This window comes from Scophthalmus maximus, chromosome 8 (assembly GCF_022379125.1).
Source record: "Scophthalmus maximus strain ysfricsl-2021 chromosome 8, ASM2237912v1, whole genome shotgun sequence".
NCBI classification, from domain to species: domain Eukaryota; kingdom Metazoa; phylum Chordata; class Actinopteri; order Pleuronectiformes; family Scophthalmidae; genus Scophthalmus; species Scophthalmus maximus.
In genome coordinates, this window is record NC_061522.1 from 2,528,877 (window position 1) to 2,556,701 (window position 27,825).

Sequence of the window (27,825 nt, forward strand, 5' to 3'; positions counted from 1 at the left end):
TTTAGTGTGAAAGACCCCACAAGGTAGGCCTCAAAGGAAGGTAAGTCAGATGGCAGAACTGTTTTGATCACGACGTGCCCTCAGGAGGAAATGGCCCCATTGAAAACTGTTTAGCGTGAAGAGTGATTCATCAGAGGAGCAATGACGTTGTTTCTAAAAGTCAAACTGCATTGGTTTGTTGGTTGGTTAGTGAGCTGCTGTTTGAAAGCCTTGAGACTGCCTCCGGCACTTCCGCATTGGCCTTCTTTTCCCGGATCCGGTTACTACGTCCATCTTTATATACAATCTAAGTGTCGGTGTGATACAGTAGAAATGAGTGGGTATTGAAAAATACTTCATGCTAACCTAATTGACTGAAAGTTGCGAGGCATCGATTCTCATGCTTGACAAAGAAATCATCAGGGAGACATTATGTAGACCCTTAATCCAAGCAAGATGGAAACAAATTGTGGTGGTAGGTAGGAAAATATATAATTTCGTGACTTGGCTGAAAACACCTTTTTATTTTCAAAATCATTACTCATACATTAATGCTCAAATTAAGTTGTGCTCCTCAAACAGTCCTTTGGAATATTAAGGTCTTTAACTAATTTGGACCTCACAAAGATGGAGGAACAGTAGGCTTCACTCACACAAATCACTCAAATCACTGAGAATACTGCCCGCCAATTTTCTGCAGGTTAAGTTTATGAGAACACAACTAGGTGTCGGTTGAGCCTCATCCAGAGACACAACAGGATCAAAGGCTTGTTATAGATTCTCACCGGGGGGTCACGGTTTTCAAACAAGACCAAAGAGCATCCATGTTTTGGATTAAGACTGAGCAAGCAGCTGGAGAAGCTGCCGTCTAGCACTGGTGTGAATGAGGCCTCAGGAGGTCTGACCCCAGTTCAGATCTTCTCTGCCCCCTCAGCTCATAACCATGTCTTGTGTAAGGAGGTCTGCCGAAATGTGTTGTAGGAAATTTAGGAAATCACAGACTGTAGAAGATGTAAATGAGACCGATTAGGTCTGAGTGGGTAAATCAATTAAGTAAATTGGACATCATTGCAAATTTGGTGATTTTTTTCTTTTTTTAATAACCCACAACTCATCCAAGGATTTCAAAAGATCAGAGACTATTTCAGTAGAAATTAGTTCAAATGAAAATTTCCCACGTGAGATTTATTTCTGGAGACATTCTTTGATTTTGAATTGTTAATCGTGATAAAATCTCACAGGTTGAGATAGATAGATAGACCTATAAGCAAATAAAACCAAATATATGTGGTGAGGAAAAAAGTTTCCTAATTTTGGCGAAGGCCATTGAAGCCATGCACTCGCACAAGTAGAGTCTGTGTTGTGTAAGCACGGTATTGACGCAACTGGACCTAGAACTTCCCTGCCTGTGTGCCTGGCAGCTCGCTGTGCTTGTCCCATGATGCTCCACTTGTCCAACAGTTTGTATTGGAAAAATCCACCCAAGTTGTTTTTTCCGCAGAACAAAGCAAGAGGCTAAAAGCACTCAACAGCTGACAACTTCCTCTCTGGTCTGTTCTTTTCCTGTGGGAGTTTGTCTGGTAGACAGCGGCAGATGTTACACAGCCTCTAAACAGAAAGTGGAGAGAATTCGGTGGACGAGAAAGAGACGGAGTGTAGGTTGAGCTAAGAGAGGAAATGAAAGAAAAGCAAGATGAAGATTGATTACAGTTGCTATTGTATCTGTTGTAAACACCATTGTGTATCTTTAATTTAATACTCTGTTTAATTAGCAAAAAGACCAGCACCAGGGATGAAATTCACAACCTTTATTTTGGACTAAGGGGAGGCGAGAGGTGCAGACTGGAAAAGAGAGAAAACAGAAAAATTAAACCTGAGAGAAATGGGACGAGACAAGAGAAGGATGCACAGGATTAGAAAGAGCAGTGCAGGAGCTTTGAAGGTAAAGTATTAGGCCAGCTGGGCCCCACAGATCTCCGCCTCCACGGTGCTTCCCTCACTGCTACCTGGCTAGATGAATGACCGGCCAACTGACTGGCTGGCTGAGCTACAGACTGACCTGCCTGCGTGTGTGGCCAACTGGTTACGTTCTTGATCGGCTTGCTGTTGTGCCGACTGACTGACAAATCGAGAGGCTGGCTGGCCAGGCTAGCCGAGTGACCCCACTGGTCGACTGGCCATGGTCTGCTGGATTCCTTAATCATTGGCTGACCGCTTGACTGGCTCCGCTGACAAACTGTAGACAAATCTGTTTGGTGTCATGTCCCTTAGTGTTTCGCTCTGTCGACAATGCCACTATTTTCTGTATCCTGTCTGTCCGTCTTTCTTTTTTTTCTTCTTTTTTCTCACTCAGTGGAAAGGGTCATGACCTGGTCTCCAGGGTAGCTTGTCCTCCTTGTTATTGTCCTCTTCTCCAATCTCGCTGCACAGACTCTGGGCAGCAATAGGATTGCATAATTCCGCTTGTGAGGACATTGTATTGACTCATACTCTCCTCTCCCCAAGGCTTTTATTATCACGACCACTAAATTTGTCATCCTAACCCCTTTCCCTAACCTTAATTTAAACGCAATTAAAAAATCTTATCGTCTTCATAATACTTAACATCGTAAAATAAATGGCTAACCTTTTGGGGACTAGGTGCATGTCCCCAAACTTGAATACCCAAGTAATGATCCTTTGTCCCCTTCTCAATCACTCACAGCATTATTTTTATAATTACATAAAAGGAAATGCTGCAAATCGCCTTTCAGATGTTTTCCCACTTCTTTTTAAGCTTTTACCTTATCTTAAACTCCCTCAGGAGGAAACCTAACAAAGTCATTCCTATTTGCTGTAAGATTTGCGCTGTCAATCAGGCCAACAACCTGCAGTGGCTTCACTGATGCGCGGGCGGATAGAGTTCGTAGAGAGAGTTCAGCTAATCTGAATAAGAAAATGAAAGTTGCAATAAGTAAGCAAATGAACAAATTAAACGGTATGCGTCTACAAATGTTTGCGTTGCATTAGAATTCAGTCAGACAAGTCAGTTCTCCGTTCCAGAGATTCACTTCCCAGTGCTTTGCTAATATTAGCTGATATCCTTCCCCCCTTCTGGCTGGAAACGGAGCATCACGTGGATGTTTAACACAAAAAAGTGATTCTATGATGATTTGGGAGGTAATTCCACTTCATAGATTCCTCACAGCTCCTGCTTAAGGGAAACTTTAGTTTTAAGCTCCAGATGATGGCTGGGAATCATTCTGGGAATGTAGGCGGTTGGAATCAAAAGAAAAATGCAGAACTTTGTGGTCCTACAACCTGAGGTTTTTCTTTAATTGTCATCATTCACAAAAAACGTTTTTTTTCTCAGCCCCTGAAGCAGATAAAAACATGAAATAAAAACCATCTGAGGGCATAAACTTTTGCCCTATATGGTAGATGGTTGACTTTGCCCTTTAAACCTCATATGGCTGGAACCAACAGGCACATTTGTAGACATCTCCAGTTTAAATATGTTGATGAACATTAGGCCGAACGCTTCAGAGGCTGACAAGAGAAAGGTACCAGTGGCCCTGTAGACGAGTTGCATCTGGTCAGTCTTTACCGTGTGGTGATACTGTGTCACCCTCGCCTTGGCTAGTGGCCCGTCCAGCAAATGGAATTCTTGGTCTGAATCTACTAAACCACTGCCATTCTTGTTGTTTTTTGTAAATGCTTTTCAGTGTCACCCCCCTCACTTATATTTAAGTGTGTTATATAAGTGTCACAAAAACAAACACAAGTTTGAAGGGACTGTGTTTCTGCTTCGGTAGACGTACAATTTATTTAAGTGACAGCTTGTGGTGTTGGGTTTTGCGGTAAATGCTTTTAAACCAAAGTGAACAAGTGACGTCCCTGCACTTTCTGACTTTCCAACATATTATCTGTTAAAGCTTTTTCAATTTAAAAGCATTCATTTACCCAATCTGAGTCACTATTCTAGCAACTATTGATTGAGCGTCGCACCCAGAGTGATGGCAACGATAATAATTTGTCATGTTTGACAACGAAACTGAGATTTGTAACATCTTGCTTTATTCTGTGATTTTTTTTTTCTCCAATTAAGACAAAACACGTGAGTTGTTTTTTTCCCCTTAGTTTGGGAAACTTTCCATTTGCTCCTGCGACCTGACATCATTAGAACGTTGTTTGTCAGATGCAAAGCTTTAATTAAAGCTATCGTGGGACAATGATTAAACACAAAGACGGGCTGGTTTAGAGAAGAAAGCGGGGGGGGGGTAACCGAGGCTGTCTCTTCCTCTGGCTTCCCGTCAAAATAAAAACCAGTGGCAAGAATGTGATAAAAGCAGCGAGGAAGGGGGACGTGACGGCGCACAGGAAAGGTGTCAGGGAGTGTTTTGGCGTTGGAAGCGCATTCAGTGGGGTTTTGTAGTTGAAAGGCAGCGGAGATGAGCGGGCTCAAAACAATGCAGGCATGAGGAAGAAGGGAACAGAGAAAAGTAGAAAGAAAGTAGATTGATGCCAACAACAACAACAAAAATCCAGATATGGAGAGTGAGAAAGGAGAAGGACCCAGATGATATGAGAATCGGAGGCAGCGTGGTCAGGATCTTTACAGGATTGTACATTTAAAAAAAAACCCGGGCTGATCTTGTGACTGGACTTGGCAGTAAACAACGAGCTTTCAAGTGAGTCTTGTCTTGACGAGTCTTTCATGTTCGCAGAGCTCAGTAAATACCATGTCAGGCGAGCAGTCCCGTCGTATCAGATATGCTCTCAATACGAGCTCCCGATGGCGGACAAACCGCCCGAGAGTAATCGCAAGCACGACGGAGTTGTGGTCACCACAATCTTCTTAAATTGCATGAGCGTGTGCCAGCGGCGCTGCTGGAACGCTCCCTTTTAAAACGCCTCGGTGAAAACAAGGATGTGGAGGATTGTGTCGTCACATAATGACACTTAGGACTTGGAGCCGTTTTCAAAGAATGAGAAGAGAAGGAATTCAGAGAAGGGATGAAGGAGGGGGGGGGAGTATCTGTGTCAGCGTGAGCGTTATCATCAATGTCCAAACTGTTGTTTGATCAATAATTCAGTTCGCCTGCCTCTTTTCATCACGGCGGGCCATGAACTCGAGTCACACTTTCTCACACACACACACACACACACGGACGTTCTACTTTGCAGCAGTGATATCAAAGCTAAATAAACAACAATTGATTCATGAATGATTTTTCAGAATTATAGAGGTGAGAAAAAAGGTGGTGGGGGGTTACTCTAGCTGTGCCAAGGTTGCAAATTGCTTTTTTTTTGGAAGGGGTCTTATTATGCTACTCCCACATGGCGACGGTCAAAGGCAAATTGAAAGCCCGTGGTGGGGGGATTGAAATATCAATATCCATTTCATGGAACAATTTGAGGAGAGGACTGAGAGCCACAGAGATGACAAGTGACTAGAGAGGCCAAACGAGGTGCAGGACAGGACGAGGAGGAGGAGGAGGACGGTCTTTCAGAGAGGGTGCAGATCAACAGAAGCATCCAAAGTTGGTGTCCGTTGACTAGACTGGTGACGGCAGGCGATGTTCTCTTAAACTGTTTAAGACAAAGCCTAAAAGGGTGCCGAGAGTGTGTGAGTAGAGTCTATAACTCGGTAGTCCATACTATTCATGACGTGGTTAGATTAACTTTTTGCCCCCCCCCCCCCCCCCCCCCGGGAGGGAATCAAAACTTTGGAAACAAATTAAGAGTCAGAGCTGTGTTGATGAGATACATAATATTTTACGCTGGATTAGAACCTAATCCAGGGTTAATCCCCCCGAGAAAAGGTAAATAGCTAAGTGTCAGCGTCTATGCTGTTAAAACATGCAAATTACAGCGGCCCTCCTCTAGTTGCCACTTACCCAGCCCCCCCCCCCCCCCTCGTTTTCACCCCTGTACAACTGCTAGATATTAAATGTTTATTGTTGCATTATGTACCGCAGAGTTGAAATAATAGAACTGCAGCTGCAAGCTGGGGAAGCTTGTAGAACAAATGGAGAAAACACAAAAAAGGAAATCAGCATTGCTTTCATTCTATTGGCAATTTCCATTTTTATTGGCGCATCATATGCTAATGTATGAACGGAGGCGAGGCCATTATTTTCTTGATCCTGAATAATTACAGAACATGAAAAAACCAGTCTCATTTGAAAAGTCAAAATATATTTTTCTCTGGGCTTTATTGAGACTTAATTAAATAATAACATCAGTTAATGGATTTATTACTGCAGTGCATTACCTTGAAGGGATTGGGAAGCGTGGGTTTTAGATTCATATACTTTTTTTTTTCCTAACACAGTGATTTTAGAAAACAAGGCCTAAACTCCATTATTTCAAATCCGTCCGGGGATATGTGATGTGCCGTACAATTTTCTGCCCAGTCTCAATCATTTTGCCTTTATCAATATTAATGTTAATATCCTCTCTTCTTCTTCTTCTCTCTGTGTATGTGCGTTATATATAGGCCTCCTGCCTCTCTCTGAGACGGATACTGCCTCATCTGTGTTGTCAAGACGTACGGTTGTCAGAGGCCATGAGTAGCAGCTGGGGCGACTGTCTCCAAAACCCATTGACGTGGAACACCTAAAATGGGGACAGGATTTGCTGCCATGCTGCAAGCTCAGCTCTAATCACCGCGAAGACACCCATCCATTTACCTTGCTCTCTGCTTCTGTTCGGCCCGCTTGCACCTGACCTGTGGCCCATCCTGATTTGAAACTGCTGCTTGCTGCCTTCCTCCCTCCAACTCCCTCCTCATCATCCTTTTTTGACTGAGGCGACATCAAACGCTCCTAATCCACAACCATGGCCAGCAGACGTGTGTCCTCCCTGCCTCCCACCCTTTTCTTCTCCCTCGCCCTGCCTGCACTGTTGTTCCTCCACCTGCCTGGCGCGGTGGAAGGAGACTGCTGGCTGATAGAGGGGGATAAAGGCTACGTTTGGCTGGCTATCTGCAGTCAGAACCAGCCTCCATACGAGACCATCCCCCAGCACATTAACAGCACGGTCAGTATGAACCCATCTATCTGTATAGGCCTTTTAATACCACCACAGCCACGTCTCTAAATTCCTTCATGCGCTTCAAGTTATGGTGTCAGTTAAAGAGCACATACATTAATCATGGCATCTGCTAGTGACTCTACAGTCAGTAAATGATCTTGTGGTTTATTGTGATCATGTTTCGTGTGTGATGAAAACTACAGTGTGACAATTTTGGTAACACTGTGTTAATGATGTTATTTAATCCTTTAATTTGTCATATTCATAATACAGTAACAAGGTTACAGTCATGATATCAATGAAGGTGACTAACAAGCACTAATGGCTAAATTGTTTTGCAGTTAAACTGCAGCTATTATACAGTAATTGTCGAAAAATTCACTTGGTGAGATCAAACAGATCCATCAACCAAAACAAACAGTTGGTTTTTGGGATTTCTGCCTATTATTGACTGGCACAGCCAACTCAATATGCTATACATGTGAGTTACATATGTAACAAACAAGAAGAAACTTACTTCACCCTCAAAAATGAGTCTTAATGTAAGATCACTACTACTACTGAGAATAAATATATCAGAGTAAGAACTGAATCGCCAACATGCGCAAACAAGTTTGATCAGCCAATGCTATCCATTTGGGTAGTGGCTTGATATTTTGATATTTCAGTTAGTAATTCAATTAGTGTAACCATTTGCAATTTGCAGCATAAATGATTTACACTGAAAAACTTAAAGACCTTTAATTTAAACAACCAATGGTAATGTTAACGTGCAACTACATTCCTCCATCAGAAGGGATGCTCAGATGCTTGCAAGCAAGCTTTGATAAACCAGACACAAATTTGCTCAGATGTATTAATTGGGGAAGGAACTCTAAGATTGTGCTTGTGCAAAATGCTCTTGGCAGCTATTTTTGGCCTGGCTATGGCTGCCAGAAGATGCGATGCATCTCTTTTAAAGCCATCCGCTCTTTTGTCTCCCATAGGTTCATGACCTGAGGCTGAATGAGAACAAACTCAAGGCTGTGCTCTTTACCTCCATGTATCGCTTCACAAACCTGACCGACCTCAATCTAACCAAGAATGAGATCAGCTACATCGAGGACGGCGCCTTCGCTGGACAGGCCAACCTACAGGTTTGCAGCTACGAAAAAACACACTGTCTTTATGTTTTTTTGTTCATCTCTAAATAAAACACTTACTATCTTATACATACTTACAGTATGTATAAGATAAAAGACCAAATATTTAAAATAAATATCCTTTATTTTTCAGAAAAATCTGTCATAATACTCAAAGTTGTTTTAAATATGTTGTTGAAATTATCCTAAGAAACAGAAACAAAGCTTGCACAATAATGGTAAAGATGTATGTAGTCATGATAAAACACACCCTTCTGAAGCAAATGGTAAGAGTATATCTTAGAAAAACATTTTCCAAATCACTGACCGTTAGAATTGTTGTCATCTTTCATCAAATCTTTCAAGAGGCTACTCTCTCTGTATCTGTCGCAGGTTCTCCAACTGGGCTACAACAAGCTTACCAACCTGACTGAGGGCATGTTGAGAGGTCTGGGTCGAATGCAGTGCCTCTTCTTGCAGCACAACCTCATTGAGGTCATTGCCACCAACGCCTTCTGGGAGTGCCCCAGCCTCAGCAGCCTGGACTTATCTTCCAATAAGTTGGCACGTGTTGACCCGTCTACCTTCACTGTCCTCAACAGGCTCATGGTGTGTGAACTAGCAGGAAACCCCTTCCACTGTGGCTGTGAACTCTACAGCTTTCTCTCCTGGCTGGAGGCATTTAACAATGTCACCCACACTTATGACCGTCTCCAGTGCGAAACCCCTCTAGAAATGAATGGATATCCACTTCTGAGCCCTGTCCCCGGACAGGGAAGGAGTGCCCTCTACAAGCTTGTATCCAAGTGTCACGAAGGTGCGATAGGGATGACCTCCCAGATACCAGAACAAGATGGCTCAGGAATGGGTTTAGACAATCCAGACCAAGGTCTCTACCACCAGCCAACCATATTGTCCACTGCTGACCCCACCTATAACCATCAGATTTCTATTAAGCTTCAAACTGTATCCCTCTACACAGCCTCGCTAATGGTACAAATTCCGCGACCATACAGTAAGATGTACATTCTTTCCCAGTACAACATCACTTTTGTTGCTGACATCATGCCCCTTAAAAACAAGAAGGAATTAATCAATTTGGACAAACTAAAACCACACACCAACTACACATTTTGTGTAGCTTCTATGAGCAAGTCTCAGCACTACAACCACACCTGTCTGTCCTTTACCACACGAGCTGTGGGACCAGAGGACCAGCAAACCAATCCATCAACAACTACCCACTACATCATGACAATCCTGGGATGCCTGTTTGGCATGGTCATTGTTCTTGGAGTTGTCTATTACTGCCTCAGACGGAGACGTATCCAGGAAGAGAAGGAGAAAGCTATAAGCGTGAAGAAAACTATTTTGGAGATGAGGTACAACACAATTTTGTTAATGAAAATCTTTCATGAAAATCAATTGTTAACTGCACAACTAGTCACTACATCATGGATGTTTAGCCCAGACTACTGTGTGTTCCTTTCGTCCAAATGATTTCTTTGGAACAATGTATGCAATGGATCAGTTCATTGGAGGTTTTACTTTACTGATTCTTTTGCTTTGAACTCCTAAAAAAAGCCATATTTATACAAACAGAAAAGAGTATAGTGGGGGAAAAAATTCTTACCATACTCTTTATTAAGGATGTGGTCAGATTGATTGATTTGAGCTTCATGTTATCACTGAGATGACATGGTAAAAATACTTTACTTTTAAGTATTTATTTTTAACAAAGTTTTGCAATCATGCCATTTAGGATAATGCAAATTGTGTACACAATCTGACATCAAATGTTTAAATTAAATATGTTGTTCATTCCAAAGTAAATTTTTCATTTTTCAGGTATGGCCCAGAGGCAGCTGCGGCAGTGTCCAATGACCCAGGTGCCATGCAGCGTCTCCAGGAGCAGTCTCATCACCAGCACCATCATTCAGGAGGGGCAGGAGGCAAGTTGCCCCAGTCGGCCTCCTCCAGCACAGGCATGCTCCACGGCTCAGCCAACACCAGTTCGTCACGCCTCTCCTCCTTGCCACAGGTGGAGAAAATGGCCTCTGCCTTCTCTGAGGCAATGGGTGGCAAGAACAACTACATGGATGTGAGAATGGCGGGAGTGGCAGGAGTGGCAGGAGAAGGCAGGGAGGCAGGGGTGGTCGCTGGAGGAGAAGGGGCAGGAGGGGATGTAGTTGTGGATGTGCGAAGTGGGGCTGAGAATGGGACAGAGGCTGGGGAGGATTCTGATGACGATGGCCGTGGCTCAGCATCAGAGATTTCCACCATCGCCAAGGAGGTAGACAAGGTGAACCAGATAATAAACAACTGCATTGATGCTCTGAAGCTTGATGCCTCTGCTAACGTTGTGACCACGGTTGACAATGCTAGCTCCTCCTCCCAGCCTCCAGCTTCCATCATGTCCCTCCCCCGCAACCTCTTGCCCCTTTCTCCAGGTCACCCTGGAGATCAGATAATGGCCTCATCTCCAAAGGTGCATCCGAAGTCTCACCCCCACCCCCACCCTCATCTACAGGCTCATCTAATGCCTCATCCTCAGGTTCATCCTCAGCAACATCCTCAGCCACATCCTCAGATGCATCAGCAGCCTCATCCACCTTCTATGGCCCCAGTGCCCCTGGTCATGCCCCTGTCTGAGCGGCCGGGTATCAGTGGGGGCGGTTTCCTCTCCCCTCCTTACAGGGATCCACCCCCAGCTAATGCAGTGCGGCCCCTACAGAGGCAGTTGAGCGCTGACACCGCTGTGGTGAAGAACCGTTGTGGTGCTCCTGCTGCAGGATCTGTCAAGAGCACAAGGGTGTTCAGTGTGGATATCCCTGAGAAGCGTAGCGATCCTCCCAAGTACCCAACAGAAAAGGGCAGTCCTGTAGGTTGTGGTGGAGGAGGTGGCTGCAACGGGAATGGGATGGGAAACGTAAATGGTGGTGGGGTGAGCGTGAATGGGGGTGGAGGTGCGGTGGTTGGCCCTGGACTGCAGCAGCACCACTTGGAGGTTCAGCCAGACTACCATAGCTCTGAGCACCGCCACTCCTTTCCTGCACTCTACTATGAGGGTGGCAACGACTCACCCTCACCCACCCAAAAGGCCTCATTCCTCAAGCCACTGGGGCGCACTAAGAGGGATGCCACAGCCACCTACTCCCAGCTTTCACCCTCTCGTCATCACAACTACAACTCTGGATACTCCTCTAGTCCAGAGTATTCATCTGAGAGCACACTGCGGATCTGGGAGAGATTCCGACCTTACAAGAAAAACCCCAGAGAGGAGGCATCCTATATAGCGGCAGGCCATGCTCTGCGTAAGAAGGTGCAGTTTGCTAAGGACGAGGACCTTCATGATATTTTGGACTATTGGAAGGGAGTTTCTGCGCAGCAGAAGCTGTGAGCTGAAGAAGCTAAGGCAAATGCTGTAAGGGAGATTGTGAAGATGGATGCCAACAGCAGACTAATGAAGGGAATAGATTTTAATGTAGCAAGACAGATAATGATATTTCCTCCTAGGTGTCCGCCGACATGGATCTGCTGGATCTAAAGTTAAAGACGTTTTCTCTCTGGGTGATGTGATAATTGATGATTAATAATAATTGATTTATATTTAACATTTATTGGTGTAAGATGCAGTCTCTGAGGCTTGCTGCAGCACAATACTGAATGATACTTAACAAGAATCAAACTGTTCAACAGACTGCCTCATAGTGGGCACTTTGGTCCCCACAGGCTTCCACAGACCCAATGAATACCCACTATGAGCAAAGCAAAAGGTGGTGATAAGCAAGTGTCTTCTACCTCATTACTGGCACACTGTAGCTCAGTTATCTCACCAGAAGCAGCCCCATTCATGACTTAAACCCCACCCCTCTTTTCTCAAATCCCATCAAACCACCATTCACAACACAATCATTCAACGGCACCGCCAACACCTGCTCCCCTATAGAAGCATCATTTAGGCAGATAATGAGGGAGCAGGATGAGGAATTAGTTGCATTTGTTTTAGACTAGCCTGAGTCTGCCACTTTGGGGGCGGACATTAAGTGATACTTATCGGGCTAATTCTTCCTGGCAATTAGCCAGCATAAGACCTGGTCGGGGATGCTGCGTGTTGAGCGTGCTTATCGATTCGAAACACCTAACTACATATGCTCCGTGGTGTGTGGGCAGGTGGGAGAGTATAGGGTTGGGGTTGAAGCAGAGTCCTCAATAATGCTCTGTCTCCTCCACGGCAATGTGGAGATGCTTTGCATATAGATAACAAGCCAGTGGGGGACTTTCGTCTGTGTGTTTGTGTGCTTACATAAATGTGGGGGTTTGGCCCAACCATGACGTAAACCCTTTCAAAACCTGCAGGCGTTTTTTGTCTGCTGCCCATTTCTCATTTACAGGTGTAGCATATTTCTTTTGATAAGAGAGGCTACATAGCAGAATATTAACATTTTAAAAGTGCAAGTCGTGCAGAAATTACTTTTGGTCGGGTTATGCAGGTCAGCAAAAGACAGGTGTCGGCTGCTATATTTAAGAACCCAGTAATCACATTTAGTCATGAATGCAGATTGAGAGCAGGTTAAGGGTTTACCGTAGCTGCATCCCATTTTGAACATGCCAGTACTGAGGAGACACGGTGGAGTATTTTCAGGTGGAGACAGATCAGCTCAAGGCAAGGCAGCATGAAAAAATATATAAAAATAAAATATGTCAAATCCCCCCTTCACAACAGTGAGTTAAAATGGAAGGTAAGAGGAAGGGAAGGCCTGAGGGATATGCTCTGCCTTAGTCTGGATTACTCAGTTTATATGACCCTGAACTGCTCTGGGTGGGAGCTTGCTATGGACCAAAGTGCCCTCGGGAGGTTGGATTCCGTGAGTTTCTATTCCATTTATCATAAATGCTGTTCTGTTCTGATTTTATTAATGGACAGTAAGGTAATACCAATGGGCAAGTTTTTTCTTTATTTGTTTTAAGAATTGGATTTGAATTTATGTTATAATCTGTTGACACAAAGAGGAGCAAGGCTTAGTAATACTGCAGAAATGACAGAAAGCTTATACACACAATGCTGATAGTTGTAATTTAACAAATCCTTACAAATCCATATAAATTATCTGAAAGCTCTTTGCCTTGCATCGACATACACGCATATGAATGTTGCCCGGCTCTCTTTATTTGTTTTCTGCCCACTCTTCCTATCCTGGCTGCTGGCATCCTGACCTCTCCTTCTTCTGCTATGATACCTCTCAATCGACACGGTATCAAATTCTGTTTTAAAATCACCTTAATTAATTCATTCCCCTCTGTTTCTTTTTCCATGCCCGCGACCTCTGTCCAACTTAATGGGGTAAATTAATGAGTAATTTGTGGAGGTTGATGTCGTATCATCATCTGAGGTCAGGAGAGCGTGCTGATATTATTAACTCTGCCAGACTGGGGGCCTGATTGAAATTAATGACGGCTGCCTTTGTCCGCCTATCTGTCTTTCTGTCCCTGCCTCCCCCGTCAGATGCGTGTTACACCTCTCTCTCGGTGTTGCCTCTAACTGCTGCAGACAGAAATGGTCCTAAAACTGTCTGGAAAAACTATGGTTTAGATTTATGCTTTCACCGTGACAGTGCAAGTTATGAACAGGACAAGGTGAGCTAGTCTGGGACCAAACCACCTCCTGGGTGTTTTTCTTTGTCTTTTGAGTCTGATTGGTGAGGAAGGACCAGTCTGTCAGGCCTGGAAATTATGCATTGTTATGTGATTTTCCTCTGGCTTAACCCTGATATCATCATCTTGACAGGGCTGGAATTCGCCTGTTGTTTTGGAATTGTGAGTTTTTATGGGGAAAGTGAGACCAGAGGGTGGCATAAACTCTTTAGCGTATAAAGATCACTGTCTAAAGAATCCGCTGTATTCAGAAGGTCAACTAGTCAGTTATACATCAGATGTGAAACAAACAAATGTGGAAAAAGATTGCCTTCTGTCTGCCATTTATTTTAGAAAAACATTTTTTAATTGTGAAATTTAGCTTCTTGAGCACACCAAACAAAATATACCTCACCTCCCAAGTTATTGGTGTGTTATCAGAAATGTCAGATGGAAAAAACTGAACAGCCAGATATGTCGTGGGCTCAACAAGACAATTTGTGTTGTTACGTACGTGAACCAACCATTTAATTAAGCTCTAATGAAAAGCGTTGTTTTATTCTCCCAAACTACCACCTCTTTTTGCTTTTGGCATTCAATTGTGTTTCATATTGAGTAACGGCTTTCCCTCTGACCTCTCTATGTCATCCGTGGCAGCCAATCCAATAACCCCACTAGCATTCACAATGGGATGTCAAAGGCATGTCATTACTCTGCTATCAGATCAATAGAACTTAATTTGGGCAGGTGGGACCAAATAAAAAAAAAAAACAGAGCAAATTCCCTTGGGGCGCTCACTTGGACAGCCTCCATTTTTATAAAGCTCCCCGTTTTTCTATTTTGGCCTTTGGTTGCAATTCCACTGACAGCTCCCAACTGTGTTGGGTCCAAGGAATCACCAGTCAATTATTTTTAGATTAGTACCACGGGCTATGCAGGGGGAGAAACTTTTTAAAAATGATGACTTAATTTGTATAGAACAGGGGGCAGAATCGAGCTGAGGTTACCTGCATATACCCTGAAGGCTTTTATCTAGATGTAAGGAAAAACATTAGCTCAATTATTCATAAGTACAGTGTGCACAATAATTGCCATAATTTACACCAGGGAAAATTGCTCTTTTCTGTCCTACAGTCCCGTGTTCTTCATGATTTTATTTAGATCCATATAATTGTCCTTTATTGGGTTGTTCTTCAAACAGACTTTATTTGACTTTATTCTAACATACTACGAATATAATACATTCCAGCGAACATGCAGTCCAAACATGTTGGCCAAGCCTTGCTCCTCTTTCTCAGTAAACACCCTTACCGTCCACAATATGTATTCATCCATAGCAGTTATTTTCATTTGACAGCTCAGTTTCTTGATCTCTCCTTCCCTTCCAATGAGGGGTGTCGGACTCCAGTCTTCAGGGGCCAGAATCGACAAGCTGAGACGGACACATGTACAGAATACTGTACCTTAGGGATGGCCAACAAGTCTTCCCTCGAGTCCGGCCAATTTACAACAATGATGAATCATTGTGAAGCACTCGCTGACAGTCTAGGAGAGAAAAAAAATAGCAGGAACACTTGGGACAGGAACAACTTGTGGCAGTTCCTGAGGATTCGAGTCACACCCCTTCGGCCCAGAGCTGTGAATCCTAGAAGTACCTTGGAATTGGAGCGCAGGCATTGTGTCTGGTCTGACCGAATCCCTTTTTGTTTTCCCAAATATGGGGTCACAAAGAGTTAATGTACTAATCTTAAAATCAAGATACGTCTTTGTGATGGATAGGTACTTTGGATGGAACAGCTCTAGCGAATAAGCAACAAGCATTTTTATCAATCTGCGAGCCAGAAGGATAATTTCTATATGCCTTGGAGTAATTCATGGGGTTTTACAATGTTTTAGACAATTTTGCCGGCTGCCGCGGGGACTCATTGCTGCACAAGTTTTGGTTTCTCATTTCAGTTTTGTAGGCTTTTGAAGTTTGGGCTTATTGAAAAACACAAATCAATAGTCATGTAAAATAATGGAACAGCCATCCTGATTGCCTCCCTTTGGAGTTGCAGTTGCTCTCAGAGTGAACCTCTGGCAGAGACACTGTAGACTTGCAATGGTTCCCCGAGAATGGCAGTGAGGTCTCTCTGCTCCTGTTTAATTAAACTTTTTTTTTGTAATCCATACAAGGTCTGCAGTGGAAACATGGCCTTTGTATTAATGTTGTAAACATTAAAACATTGTAAGGACAGAGGCTTCACAGCTGCAGGAGTAAACCCAGAAGCATTCCTCTTCCTATGCCCCTTCCTCCTTCACCATTAACAAGCTAATGGACCAGGAGAACTAGTGCTGTAAACATATCTTTTTTCTCACTTCTCCTTGAATTTGATATCAGTATAGGAAACAGGGGTCTTGGGACAGATGTTATGCGATGATGAGAATTCAGCGAAACGTTCCTGGAATTTAATCTCCAACTTTTCCCATATACAGATACATTCGTCCACTCTTACAAAAGTGTGCATTCTGCCAAATAGAAAAAATATATTTACGTTGTAAACATGTGAAATATTATACCTTTTTACATCAGATACATTTCAGAAGCTGCAGTTTGGTGCAATTTGAAAGAAAAGTATTTCTGTGCTATAGTGTGACAGGGTGGGACAGTTCTGTTTTCCGCTCTAGGGCTAAACAGAGCAAGCCAGGGCTTAATGCACATCTCATTTCTGCCACTTTCTCTCACAATCGTCAGTCAACTAATTGTTGAGCATATTATTCCAAATATGGTACATGGCCTTTTGATTTGGACTATACGTTGGAGATATTCTTCTGTTGGGCTGTGGTGAATCTTGATAGGCAGAGCCAAACGACCTTCATCTCAGGATGTATAGAAATGTTGTCTCCTGGGGCTCACTCCACCGCCACAATGTGAATCGTAATTACTCAGATCACTTGATTGACGGAAGGTTGCTGGAGGCAAAACGACGAGTCGCGTTGGAAAGGCTCATCTTGGAGCACAAGAATCCCCACCTACAAAAGCAAGTTAAAAGTGGAGCACAATGGACCAAGCAAGACATTATAGAGAAGGGTGTTGAATATAATGGCTAGTTTTGCTTTCTGTTAGCATTCATGCCTTGGCCATACGTTAATTATTTGTCATTGCCTACTTCTGCCAAGGAACCTATATTTTCACTTCTTTTCCTTTTTCTGTGACTATTATTTGGTCGGAAATGCCAGAAAAAAATCAAGAACGATCGGGCAATTTCCCCAAAATGTCTTAATATTGAGATTTAAAAAAATATCTAATCTACTGAATTACTGAATGACATACACTGTGAGATGAGTTCCACGTCAATCATTAGATATATATTTTGCTGCAGATTTTGGTCCAGAAAGTATTTCAGGTTTTTCTGTTCTTAAAATACTAGAATTTTGAGTTTTTACACAGCCTTGGCAGAGGTGTGCGCTCACTACGGTATGTAAAACTTTAATTTAGACTATAACCCCTGAAGCTCTCTTGCTAGTTGGCTCTACCTAAGAAATTCATGTTTTTATTTTTCCCTTCAAAGATGCTCTTCCCATTCACCACTACGCACTGGATTCAACTCCTAACCCCGACATGCTTTTCTTTGAGGTCGGTCACGTTGACCATGGCCCTGGCTGTTCTTTTTCTGGCTCTAAAGAGGAAGCAGGACTGCGAGGGTTTCTTTTCTGCAAACAGTTTTTGTCTGTCTGCTGTTGAGGCTGATTGGTTATTAATCTGTTGATTCCTCTGTGGGGTTGATCCATTGACTCATCGTCGACCAAATGAGGAAAGACTAAAGGGGGAGGGAGGTTTCCTTGTGAAACGAACACACAACTAAAGTGGAGGATTATCTACCGGTGGCCAACTGTGACAAACACACACACACACACACACACACACACACACACACACAAACACTAATGTAGAGAATCAATGAATATACTGTATGTGTTTGAATAGATTAGATTTACACTATATTGACATGACATGTGAGAACACACATACAACATACACCTTCCCACGCATAACTTTTCGATATAGCCACACACACACACACACACACACACACACAAACACCTTCCCACACACAAAACATACCATATTCACACATGCCTACACAAAATATGGACTGAATATTTCTATCCACGTTTACAAACGATCTTTGAAAAGTGCCCAAACGGCGAGTTTTATGCGCAGGCGGAGTGGAACCAAACATCTGTAGAAATAAACAGCCTTTGTGTCTTTTTTAAAATTTTAATTATGCGATTACTTCTTTGTATTATTGATGCATTCTTTTTATAGTGTGACAGTTTCTCCTGTTTTTTTTTTTTCTTCTTCTCTGTGTGTGTTGGAATGAAACTGCATATTGTGAATGTCACACTGAGAGACTTTCTCATGGCTCCTTCTGATCTGTGGGACTTCACGCCTGTGCGACCGCGTTCTTGTGACTGTAATTTCCGCGCGACCGAAGAAAGCCTTTCACGTTGAGCAGCCCTCGTTGGATAAACAGATTGAACTGAGAGCACAATTTTCAATCAACCATTAATAATGTTAATAGGTAGGATTGCATTCATTGCAGTAGTTTTTAGAGAGGAGAATTTCAGACCAACCTTTTTTTTTTGTCTTCAGCTTTTGTGATACAGGGACATCCATGCAAACACACACACACGCACACACACGCCCTGAGAGCTGTGTTGAAGGGCTGATAATATGCCTGTCACACTGGAGCTGTTGTCACCACTGGCCTTTTCAAGGCCCTTGTTTCTCAGTCCCTCTCGAGGAGAGACGGGGGGAAGAACAGCAGGACGGTCTGAGTGTGTCCTTTTTGGGGAGATTGAACTGGCGCTGCCGCACAAATTAGTATCGTCCTTTGCGTGTGTGTGTACATTTTTTTCTGCTTCCAAACGACCTGCTGTGTCTGGCAATGCGGCTCTGCTTGAGTGCGTCCTCAACATGAGACCGGGTAGCATCCGTAACGGTGTGTGTGTGTGTGTGTGTGTGTGTCGGAGGGATTTCGTTATGAAGCCCTGTTCTGTCGAGGGAGTGACGGCTGAGGCTGGGTATCTAAAGCTGTTTTAATTAATCTGCCTCTCAGTCTTCAGGGCTCTACAATGAGGCCAGGCTTGTTCACTCGCTCGCTGTCACTCACACACACACACACACACACTCTCTCTCTCTCTCTCGCTCTGACACACAAGTGTAGATTGTAATTGCACGCCGCCCAGTTTCATTCACACTTCCTGTAAAATTTCAAGCGCGCGCTCGGAATGCAAATAATCGGCCAAACGCGCAGACTTCATGTCTCGCAGCGACGCCAGCGGTGGCAACACATTCCCCCCTCTGCACACACACACACACACACACACACACACACACACACACACACACACACACACTATTCACCAATGCATTGTCTCTTACACCGTGCCACATTTGCACGCTCATTCATGCACGCACCACAAACGGAGTGGTCGCACACAGCCAGCGCTCCTCCACACACATCACCGCCATCGCTTCAATCTCCTGGTTGAGTGAGTTCCCTTTTCCTCTAACCTTCCACCCCTCCTGCCCCCCCCTGTTGCCCGATGAGCATCAACACAGCAGGATGGCATGGCACTCCGACAACTGGCGTGGCGCGCCAGAGGCCCCCGGCCCCCTGCCCCAAAGGCAGCAGGGGCCAAAGTAAGTGTCGCCTGACCCCACACAGAGCTGGGTTAAGTAAAGGGGATTGGATTTTTTCCGGCTCTGGTGTCGCAGGGACGCCATCGCAGTTTGTTTAGCGACTTTGGACTCGGTGAGGCGAGAGAAGGAAAAAGAAAGTGCTGTATTGTGAGACATAAAAATCCCAACAGAGAAAACGGAGAGAGTTCAGAGAAGCTTATCTAGTTCCATGAGACGCGGACGTCAGTCCACGAGTCTGTGCCACCGGACGGTCTGCTGGTCATCTTCATCTCCCGCTGGTTAATCCCTTTGTGTGAATGACCTTGACGCCGTCAGCGGCGCTGCAAAAGAGAGGTCAGGGCAGCGCGCAGACCGTCGGCAGCTCGACCGGCTGGCTGGGAGCTGACTGTCAGATATATCCCTTGAGCAAGGCACCGACGCTGAAAACATCCTTTGGTCAGAGTGTGGCTTGCAGCAATGTGCGAGTCTGTCGATGACCGTCGACTTTCCCGCTCTACTATTGAAGACATGTATTATTAAAAGCAGGTCACTAATGCATAGTTTCATGTTAGTTAAAGTTAAATCATTTCCTAAAACCGCAAATGTTTCTCATATACGAGTGAAAAAGGTTAAGGCCTAACTCGAGCGGCTGTAGTATTAGACAGGACTTTCACAATCTTAACCACATGTAACCCTGACGACGAAGGCTGCATAACCTTAGGGAAGTAACTCAAACCAGGATCTTCTCCTTAAACACAGGACAGAAATAGCCAATAATAAATTCAGCATAATGTACATTTTTACAGCAGTACAACAACGTGTACAGAACTCTGGTTATATTTGACCTGTAGATATGGTTATAAGTAGTAGGTCAACTCTGATTAGCTTCAAGTACTATTTAGGACAAGATGTATTCAGATATGAAAGACCAGTTCAAATGCATTTCAGTAATCGTACGTCAATTTCATTCTTGTCTCTTTCGCTGAGTAACAGCATCTTGCTTGTTAGTGTCGGTTAAAGCACGGAGCCACTGTTAGCTGGAGGGGGTATGTCCATATGGTGGAAAACTTCAGTGACATCCCAAAATACCGGCACAAAGAGAGAAGTATCCAATTTTGTCTGTCATCCAGCACGGCGCATTAAAACACTCACAACAGCGGAGAAAACTCCTCGTTCCTTGAAGCGTCACTTGAATAACAATTGCTCGGCAATTACTAGAACCGGAGCAGGATCTGAGGGGGAAATGCTTTCACGCTTTTTTGCCTCGGTCCTTGGGGGCGAGCATCGCCGCGAAATTCAATAAAATGCATTCCAAAATGAAAGAGCGAGGCAAGTGGAAAAGCGGCGACAGGCCCAGCAGTTTGTCCTGAGATGGTGGGAGGCAGGTTGTGACAGTCCTGTACAGTTTTGCGCTGGATTTCGTGCATCTGTATCTTCAGTGGCCCACTTCTACTACCACTACGGATATTTACTTTGTGTCTCCATTTCTTGGTGCATTTCTCTTTCCTGACACCCGGCTCATCTTCTTCTACATCAGTCAGCAGTTCCCTGCAGGGTCACTTTGCACTCGCATTCATCGGGTCCCCACAATGAGCGTCGGAGGAAGCAGCAAACAACAGAAGACGCTACTCTCATGACTAACCTCCAACTCTAACCCCAGCTTTCTATGATCCATAGTTGCTGCTTCATTTCGAGCGGCCGTAGTAATTTGGACGGGAGAAATGGAGGATGAGTTAGACCTTTTTATGTAGGGCGGCAAAAGACAGGACTTTCACAATCTCAACCACATGTAACCATGACGACGAAGGCTGCATAACCTTAGGGAAGCCAACATAAGAGCGAGAGTTTCCGACTTCCATCCCCAAAAGAGTGCTACAATATCTCTTTTCTATCATAGATTTCCCCCCATATGGTTTCCCACCCAGGATATTTTGTCAGCAAATGGTTATTGAATGTACAGGCGTGATCAATCAATCGATCCATTACTCTCATCTGATGAGCTCAGTCTGACAGATCTAACCCACAAGATCAAGTTCGTCACCATGCGATGGCCAAAACAGCTGCCACACTCGCAAGATGTACAACCTTTGTCGCCTTTGCTCGTTTTTACTAAACAAATGAAATTTTACCAATGAGTAATAATTAATTTTGACATGGAAGATTAAATTGCACACAAGGAGAAATCCCTCCTCGGTTAGAAATCGGCGCAGAAATGCAGCTTTTGAGCGCTGATGCAAAATGGCAGCTCTTAAAAAACCTGTTATAATACAGTCGCTGACCCCGAACCTGACATTTGCTCTTCACATTTAACAATCAATAATTATTGTTCATGTTAACGTATAGCTGAAATATCATAACATCGTATCTGCTGATCAAACCATTGATCTTTCTTCTTTTAACTTCTGGCGTACCTCCACGGCGCCCGTGGGTCAGCGGTTCGGTGCGACGCCGTGCCGGGGGCCCATAGGTTGCCAAGCAATCGATTGCAGGCAGCAGCAGTGGTTGCCGGGGGGGGGCGACGGGCGGAACAGTCACGGTTGCTAGGTAGCAGATAAGAACCCAGGCTTTCATTAATTGCCTTCTGACACTGTGGCAGACAAGGAGCATGGAGGGTGGATGTTGCCACGTGACGCAGGCAAGCACAAACGTTAGTTACACCTATACATGTACAGTGTATGTTTACCTACGGGCACATCTGATAATTCAACGACCTTTGTGCAACGGCATCTATCAGCAGGACGACATGAGAGGAAGGATAGGATCGGCGGGAGGGAGCGACAGAGAGGACGACAACAGGGAGGGGCTACATTGAGAGATTGCATGATAATGGAGTTTTATTTTTAATTAGATCTTGGCTCTCGTGAGACGGGAGTGTGACGCAGCGTCCTCCTGAACACAACACGCTGCGCAGGCATCATATCCATCACTGTCACACACACACACACACACACACACACACACACACAAAGAAAATCGTACACAAAATGTGAAATTTACATCTGCGTGGTGGCGACCGGTCTGGACAGCCGTGAAAATGTCGGATTCGAAACCTCAAACAGAGAAAAAAACATCAAAAAAATTCCCCTGCCCGAGGGGGAGTACTGTCTGTATTGGAAATCTGTTTTCCGTGCAGGGGAAACATGAACGTCATCGCGGTTACAGTTGACGGCTAATTTGGACGAGTTTTTAAAAAGTAAATTGCAGCCTCGGGACGGCGATGTCATCCCCGTCAGCTTGCGGCCCGAGACGCCATCTGCACGTCGCTGTGAAAAGCCGAGCTCTGAGTCGTTTTACTTGAGACGAGACAATTCGCTTGCGAGTGAAAAAACTCGCTGCCGCTCTTTACTTGTACAGAGCTCTGATGTGAGAGAGCTGGCTCATTAAACGGGCAGCGGTAAACATCCGTCGTCTCCTATATCCCCATATTTTGTGAAACGCAGCCAGATTAAATGGGCAACTGTCTCTTTCTGTCCGCCCCCCCCCCCAACCCTCCAATGTATAAACCTGCCTGATTAAACGGAAAGCAATATACTGGCGAGTCTCTCATGTGTAAACCACCTGATTAAAAGTGGATTACTATGCACCTGTCTCTTTAACTTCTCCTCCTGCATTTTACTCAGGATCAGGTGTCGGGGTTTTCCTGAGCTCGTTGGCCTCAGTCTACCACCCGACTTTACCCTGACAACTGAGCCGCTCTCCTGACGTCGGTCCGCGGCGTCGCTTATTAAAGATACAGTTGTCTCGCGCGCGGCCCCGCAGTGTTACTTTGTGGCCTCGTAAGAGCTCAATAAAACCTTTTAGCTTGAGCTCAGAGGGGAGGACTGTTAAGCCCCCAAGACTCGTGTTCTCGGCTTACGGACGGAGGATGGCGGAGTGTGAGTGTGTCGAGCGCGTTGAGTACCAGTACACCAGCGCACGCCGGCGAATGCTGTTAAATGCTGTTAGGCTGTCGCCTTCGTCCACCGACTTCCTGGAACTCGATCTTCTTCTCACCTCATTTGCAGCCAATTCCGACACTTACTGCTGCAGAGTCTGCGATTGCTAGTATGACTGTAGTCAGGATCGAGTCCAGAAGAAAAAAGAAAAACAGAGGGAAGAGGGAAATTAAAAGGACAGAAGCCACAGAGAGTGTGGGATAGGCCGAGAGGAAGAGACGGAGAGAAGAGGCTTTTAGACTGAAACTATGACGAGAGAATGAAATTAGATTAAGGTAAAGGCACAGAGCGTCTGCTGACGGAAGGTTGAGAGCAAGAGAGAAAGCTGAAAAGCAAAGTGGATGATAATGAAAGTATGCTTGGAACCTTTGTGTCCAAAAGTGTGGATATAAGTGTCATGTAACCAAGTCTACCCACGTCCAGACGAGCGTTTTATCTCCGAATCAGCAGTAATCTCCGTCCATACTGACAACTCTCGACCAGTCACGTAGACTGGGCATGTGCGTGCCGCTGTAAACGGGAAGCATTGATTGTCTACTCTGCAGTTGGTGGCTAAGCAACAGAAAGTATTGATAACGGGAAACATCAATGGTGAAAAGTGAGAGCCGGGATTTCTGTTCTTCAACAAACGACGCGGTGGAACTGTTATTGTGACAGTGTCTGCAACGGTTTCACATCCACCAAAACTGGACTAGCGGTGATACCAAACTTCTCCATTTTAGGTGCTCAACTGGATGGCAGGTGTAAACGTCGCAGCGGTGATAAGTTTTAAAACTAAAACATAGTCGTATGGATGTAACCGAAAGGCAAAAGTGGTCATACTGGATTGAACAAAACGAGGATAATGGGGCACACAATTGGAGGGTCTCTCGTCAGAGGCATGAGCGCTGATACACTCATTTCCAGACTGGGCAAGAGCCTGAAAGTACTTGATGGATTGTTGAGCTTGGAAAGGGGTGGCGGGGCTCCATGATCCAACAAGCAGCGGGGCCATTAGTTTAGATCAAAGACAACAAACACAGGAGGTTCTTTACATCCTGAAGGCAACGGGAAGGGGGAGATGAAGGATACGAAAGTGATGGGGAAGAAGAAATGAAGAGGTGACGACAAAGGAGTAGCTGAGAGAACAGGATAGTTTGATAGACACAGGAGAGCGGGGGGGGGGAAGCGTAGCTGAGGAGGATAGAATGATTGCAAAGGCAGATATTTGGAGAGCAGCGTCAGAGTCGAGGCTGCTCGCTTGGAAATTGGTCTTTTGAAAGATAAGGGAGGTAGAGATAGTGAAGGAGAGCGCCGAAGGAGATGACTTGTTGGATATCTGTTTAGAGATCATTACTGACAGGAAAGTAGGCAAACACGGGGTTCTTGAAAGCTGCGTGAACAAAGACTTTTGAACAAGAAGGTGGCGGAGCACCAAAAAAAAAAAAGGGTATCATTTATGAACGTAGGGCTCAAGAGTGGAAGCGGAGGAAAGAACGGTGGCTGGGAGGTAAAGTAAAGGGAACGTATTCATGTTCCTGGCTGGGGGCTGAGGAAGAAGCACACCGTGAACTTTAAAATATTATGAAATTGACCGATTTTTCTATGGAAGGTCATTTCCCTTGCCATCCCTTTGTCAGCGGCGCTCTTCCCCCCGCGGATGCCATCTGTGACTAAAAGAGACGGAAACTTTAGCTGTGACATTTTCGTGAAAACCCGTGTCCACTTTTGCCGCTCTCCGTCTCCATCAGCACAAAGGTTATGGTTGTGCTTTGGACTTCTCCTCTGGATTCATTCTCTTGTCATGCAAAGGGCCCTGGAGTTTGACGGTCCCTGTCAGCCGCAGCACACGAATGAAAAGGAAAGAGCAACACGGACAGAAGAGCCGAGGAAAAGACGAACAAACAAGCGAATGCTTAATGTCCTCATTACAGCGGGCTGTCACTGGGGTAGTTTGCTGTGATTTGAAACGTAGCAAATTGACATTGGTTGCCCATTTTGAGACCAATCCTGAGAGCAAATGTGATAAAAACCATTTAACCAAACCTTAACCATAGAGGTGAAATCTGAAAACATATAGTGTGCTTACTTTGTTTCAGTAATGAGGAAAGTAAGGGATTACTTTTTAAAATACTCATCTGTTCAGCATTTTCGGATTGACTTTCGGGGAGCGTGTCTATGTTCCTCGAGCTCTATGTTCCCTCAACCCTGTGTTCCCTCAACCCTATCTTCACTCAACCCTGTGTTCCCTCAACCCTATCTTCCCTCAACCCTGTGTTCCCTCAACCCTATGTTCCCTCAACCCTGTGTTCCCTCAACCCTGTGTTCCCTCAACCATATATTCCCTCAACCCTATGTTCCATCAACCCTATGTTCCCTCAACCCTGTTCCCTCAACCCCATGTTCCCTCAACCCTATCTTCCCTCAACCATATATTCCCTCAACCCTGTTCCCTCAACCCTGTGTTCCCTCAACCCTGTGTTCCCTCAACCCTATGTTCCATCAACCCTATGTTCCCTCAACCCTGTTCCCTCAACCCCATGTTCCCTCAACCCCATGTTCCCTCAACCCTGTGTTCCCTCAACCCTATGTTCCCTCAACCCTGTGTTCCCTCAACTCTATGTTCCCTCAACCTTATGTTCCCTCAACCCTATGTTCCCTTAACCCTGTGTTCCCTCAACCCTGTGTTCCCTCAACCCTGTGTTCCCTCAACCTTATGTTCCCTCAACCCTATGTTCCCTCAACCCTGTGTTCCCTCAACCCTGTGTTCCCTCAACCCTGTGTTCCCTCAACCTTATGTTCCCTCAACCCTATGTTCCCTTAACCCTGTGTTCCCTCAACCCTATGTTCCCTTAACCCTATGTTCCCTCAACCCTGTGTTCCCTCAACCCTATGTTCCCTCAACCCTGTGTTCCCTCAACCCTGTGTTCCCTCAACCATATATTCCCTCAACCCTATGTTCCATCAACCCTATGTTCCCTCAACCCCATGTTCCCTCAACCCCATGTTCCCTCAACCCTGTGTTCCCTCAACCCTATGTTCCCTTAACCCTATGTTCCCTCAACCCTATGTTCCCTCAGCCCTGTACATGGTGGGTGGAGGGACAGAGTGTCAAAGATACACGCCGACAGGGAGACAGGGAGGCATCCAGGACTTCCAGAAAGGAAAACCGTGTGGCACGTTGCGAGGCAGCTTGTCCCGCTCGGGGCAGAGCAGTTGACTTGGTAATGCAGAAAGGTGTTGGGTGACGGCGGTCAGAGGAAAGGGCAGTTATTTGGAGACATCAACCACTTCCCCCCCAATTCCTCCCATTGCTCCCTCACCCTCATGGAGTTTCATCAGAATGTGTTTGGCATCTCTGATCGGACGAGCAAACATGTCTGGGTGTGTATGTAAAAAAACTGTATGTGATAATTTACGAGAAAATATAGAGGCATGTGCACTTTGCTGCCGGCACATAGTCCTTTAATGCGTGTCGTGATGTGCACACGCATTAAAGTGTCGTGATGGGGGGTTGTACGGTGTGTGTGTTTTTGCGCAGGCCTGTGTCACAAGTGTTTGTGGGCTTCTTCAGTGAATCAACTATCCGCCCCTCCGTCCTGACACGGAGCTTGTTTTGAGAGCCACTTAGCCAGATTGGACTAAATGAGCAGAGGGTGAGAAAAGAGAGCGAGGAGGGATAACGGGAGCGAGGGACGGAGGGAGGGAGGCGAGCGCTGATAAAACCACAGGGCGGCGTGCTCTGGACTGTGGGCTGATCCATCAAAAGAGGTTGTTAAGAGGCAGGGGAGACATAGTTGAGTGATGACTTCAAAACAAGACGCGCCCACACACTGACTCCTCGTCCACAGGAAACGACCAAACATTTCGGAGGACTCCCTGAGGAGAACTGCCCACTGGGGAGCCTCCCCTGAGACCCACATCCCTTCCACGACGGAGCTGGTCGGAGCTGTGTGGGTGTCACGGGTTTCATGAGAGAAGCGGGTCTCTAAAACTTGAGCGGTTGCCAGTGCTGCATTGTGTTCATCTGCTCGACCAATCGCAGTGCTCTAAAATGCCCCTCAGAAAATCTTTTGGAAACTAAAATCTATTCGCCAGTTAAGCAAAATCTGTCAGTCTGATACGATGAAAGTCAGGCAAGCTTCTTTTTTCAACTGTGCAGCACAACATTCCCCCTCATGAAAATATTTGATCGAAAGACAAATGCATATATAGTGGAGCTCATCTTTGGAGAAAATCATTTGATTTCTTTTTTCTTTAAAAAGAAAAGAGAGAATAGCTTCAGCCGGTCGTGAGTGTATCCAGAGATTCAAAAGTTCAAGAGTCAAACACTTCGGACCGGTCTTGACAGAATCATCTGGAAATGTTATAGTTCTTAACACTTTAAGTGTTTTCAGGACCATTAAACGATGTTTAAATATGGAGTGCAAGTTTTCTTGGTTTAAATCTTGTGGTGCTGTTTGGGGAATATCGGAGGACTTACCCAGTATCA

General features: G+C 45.0%; 1 protein-coding gene across 1 annotated transcript; it reads left to right on the top strand.

Moving 5' to 3' along the window:
* The first annotated feature begins 6,466 nt into the window (after nucleotides 1–6,466).
* On the top strand, nucleotides 6,467–24,794 carry elfn2a (extracellular leucine-rich repeat and fibronectin type III domain containing 2a). The gene is made up of 4 exons (XM_047334083.1): nucleotides 6,467–7,002; nucleotides 7,983–8,132; nucleotides 8,511–9,499; nucleotides 9,966–24,794. Exons 1-4 carry the CDS (start codon nucleotides 6,802–6,804, stop codon nucleotides 11,515–11,517), a joined length of 2,892 nt encoding a protein of 963 aa, XP_047190039.1. The 5' UTR covers nucleotides 6,467–6,801; the 3' UTR covers nucleotides 11,518–24,794.
* Nucleotides 24,795–27,825: the final 3,031 nt, after the last annotated feature.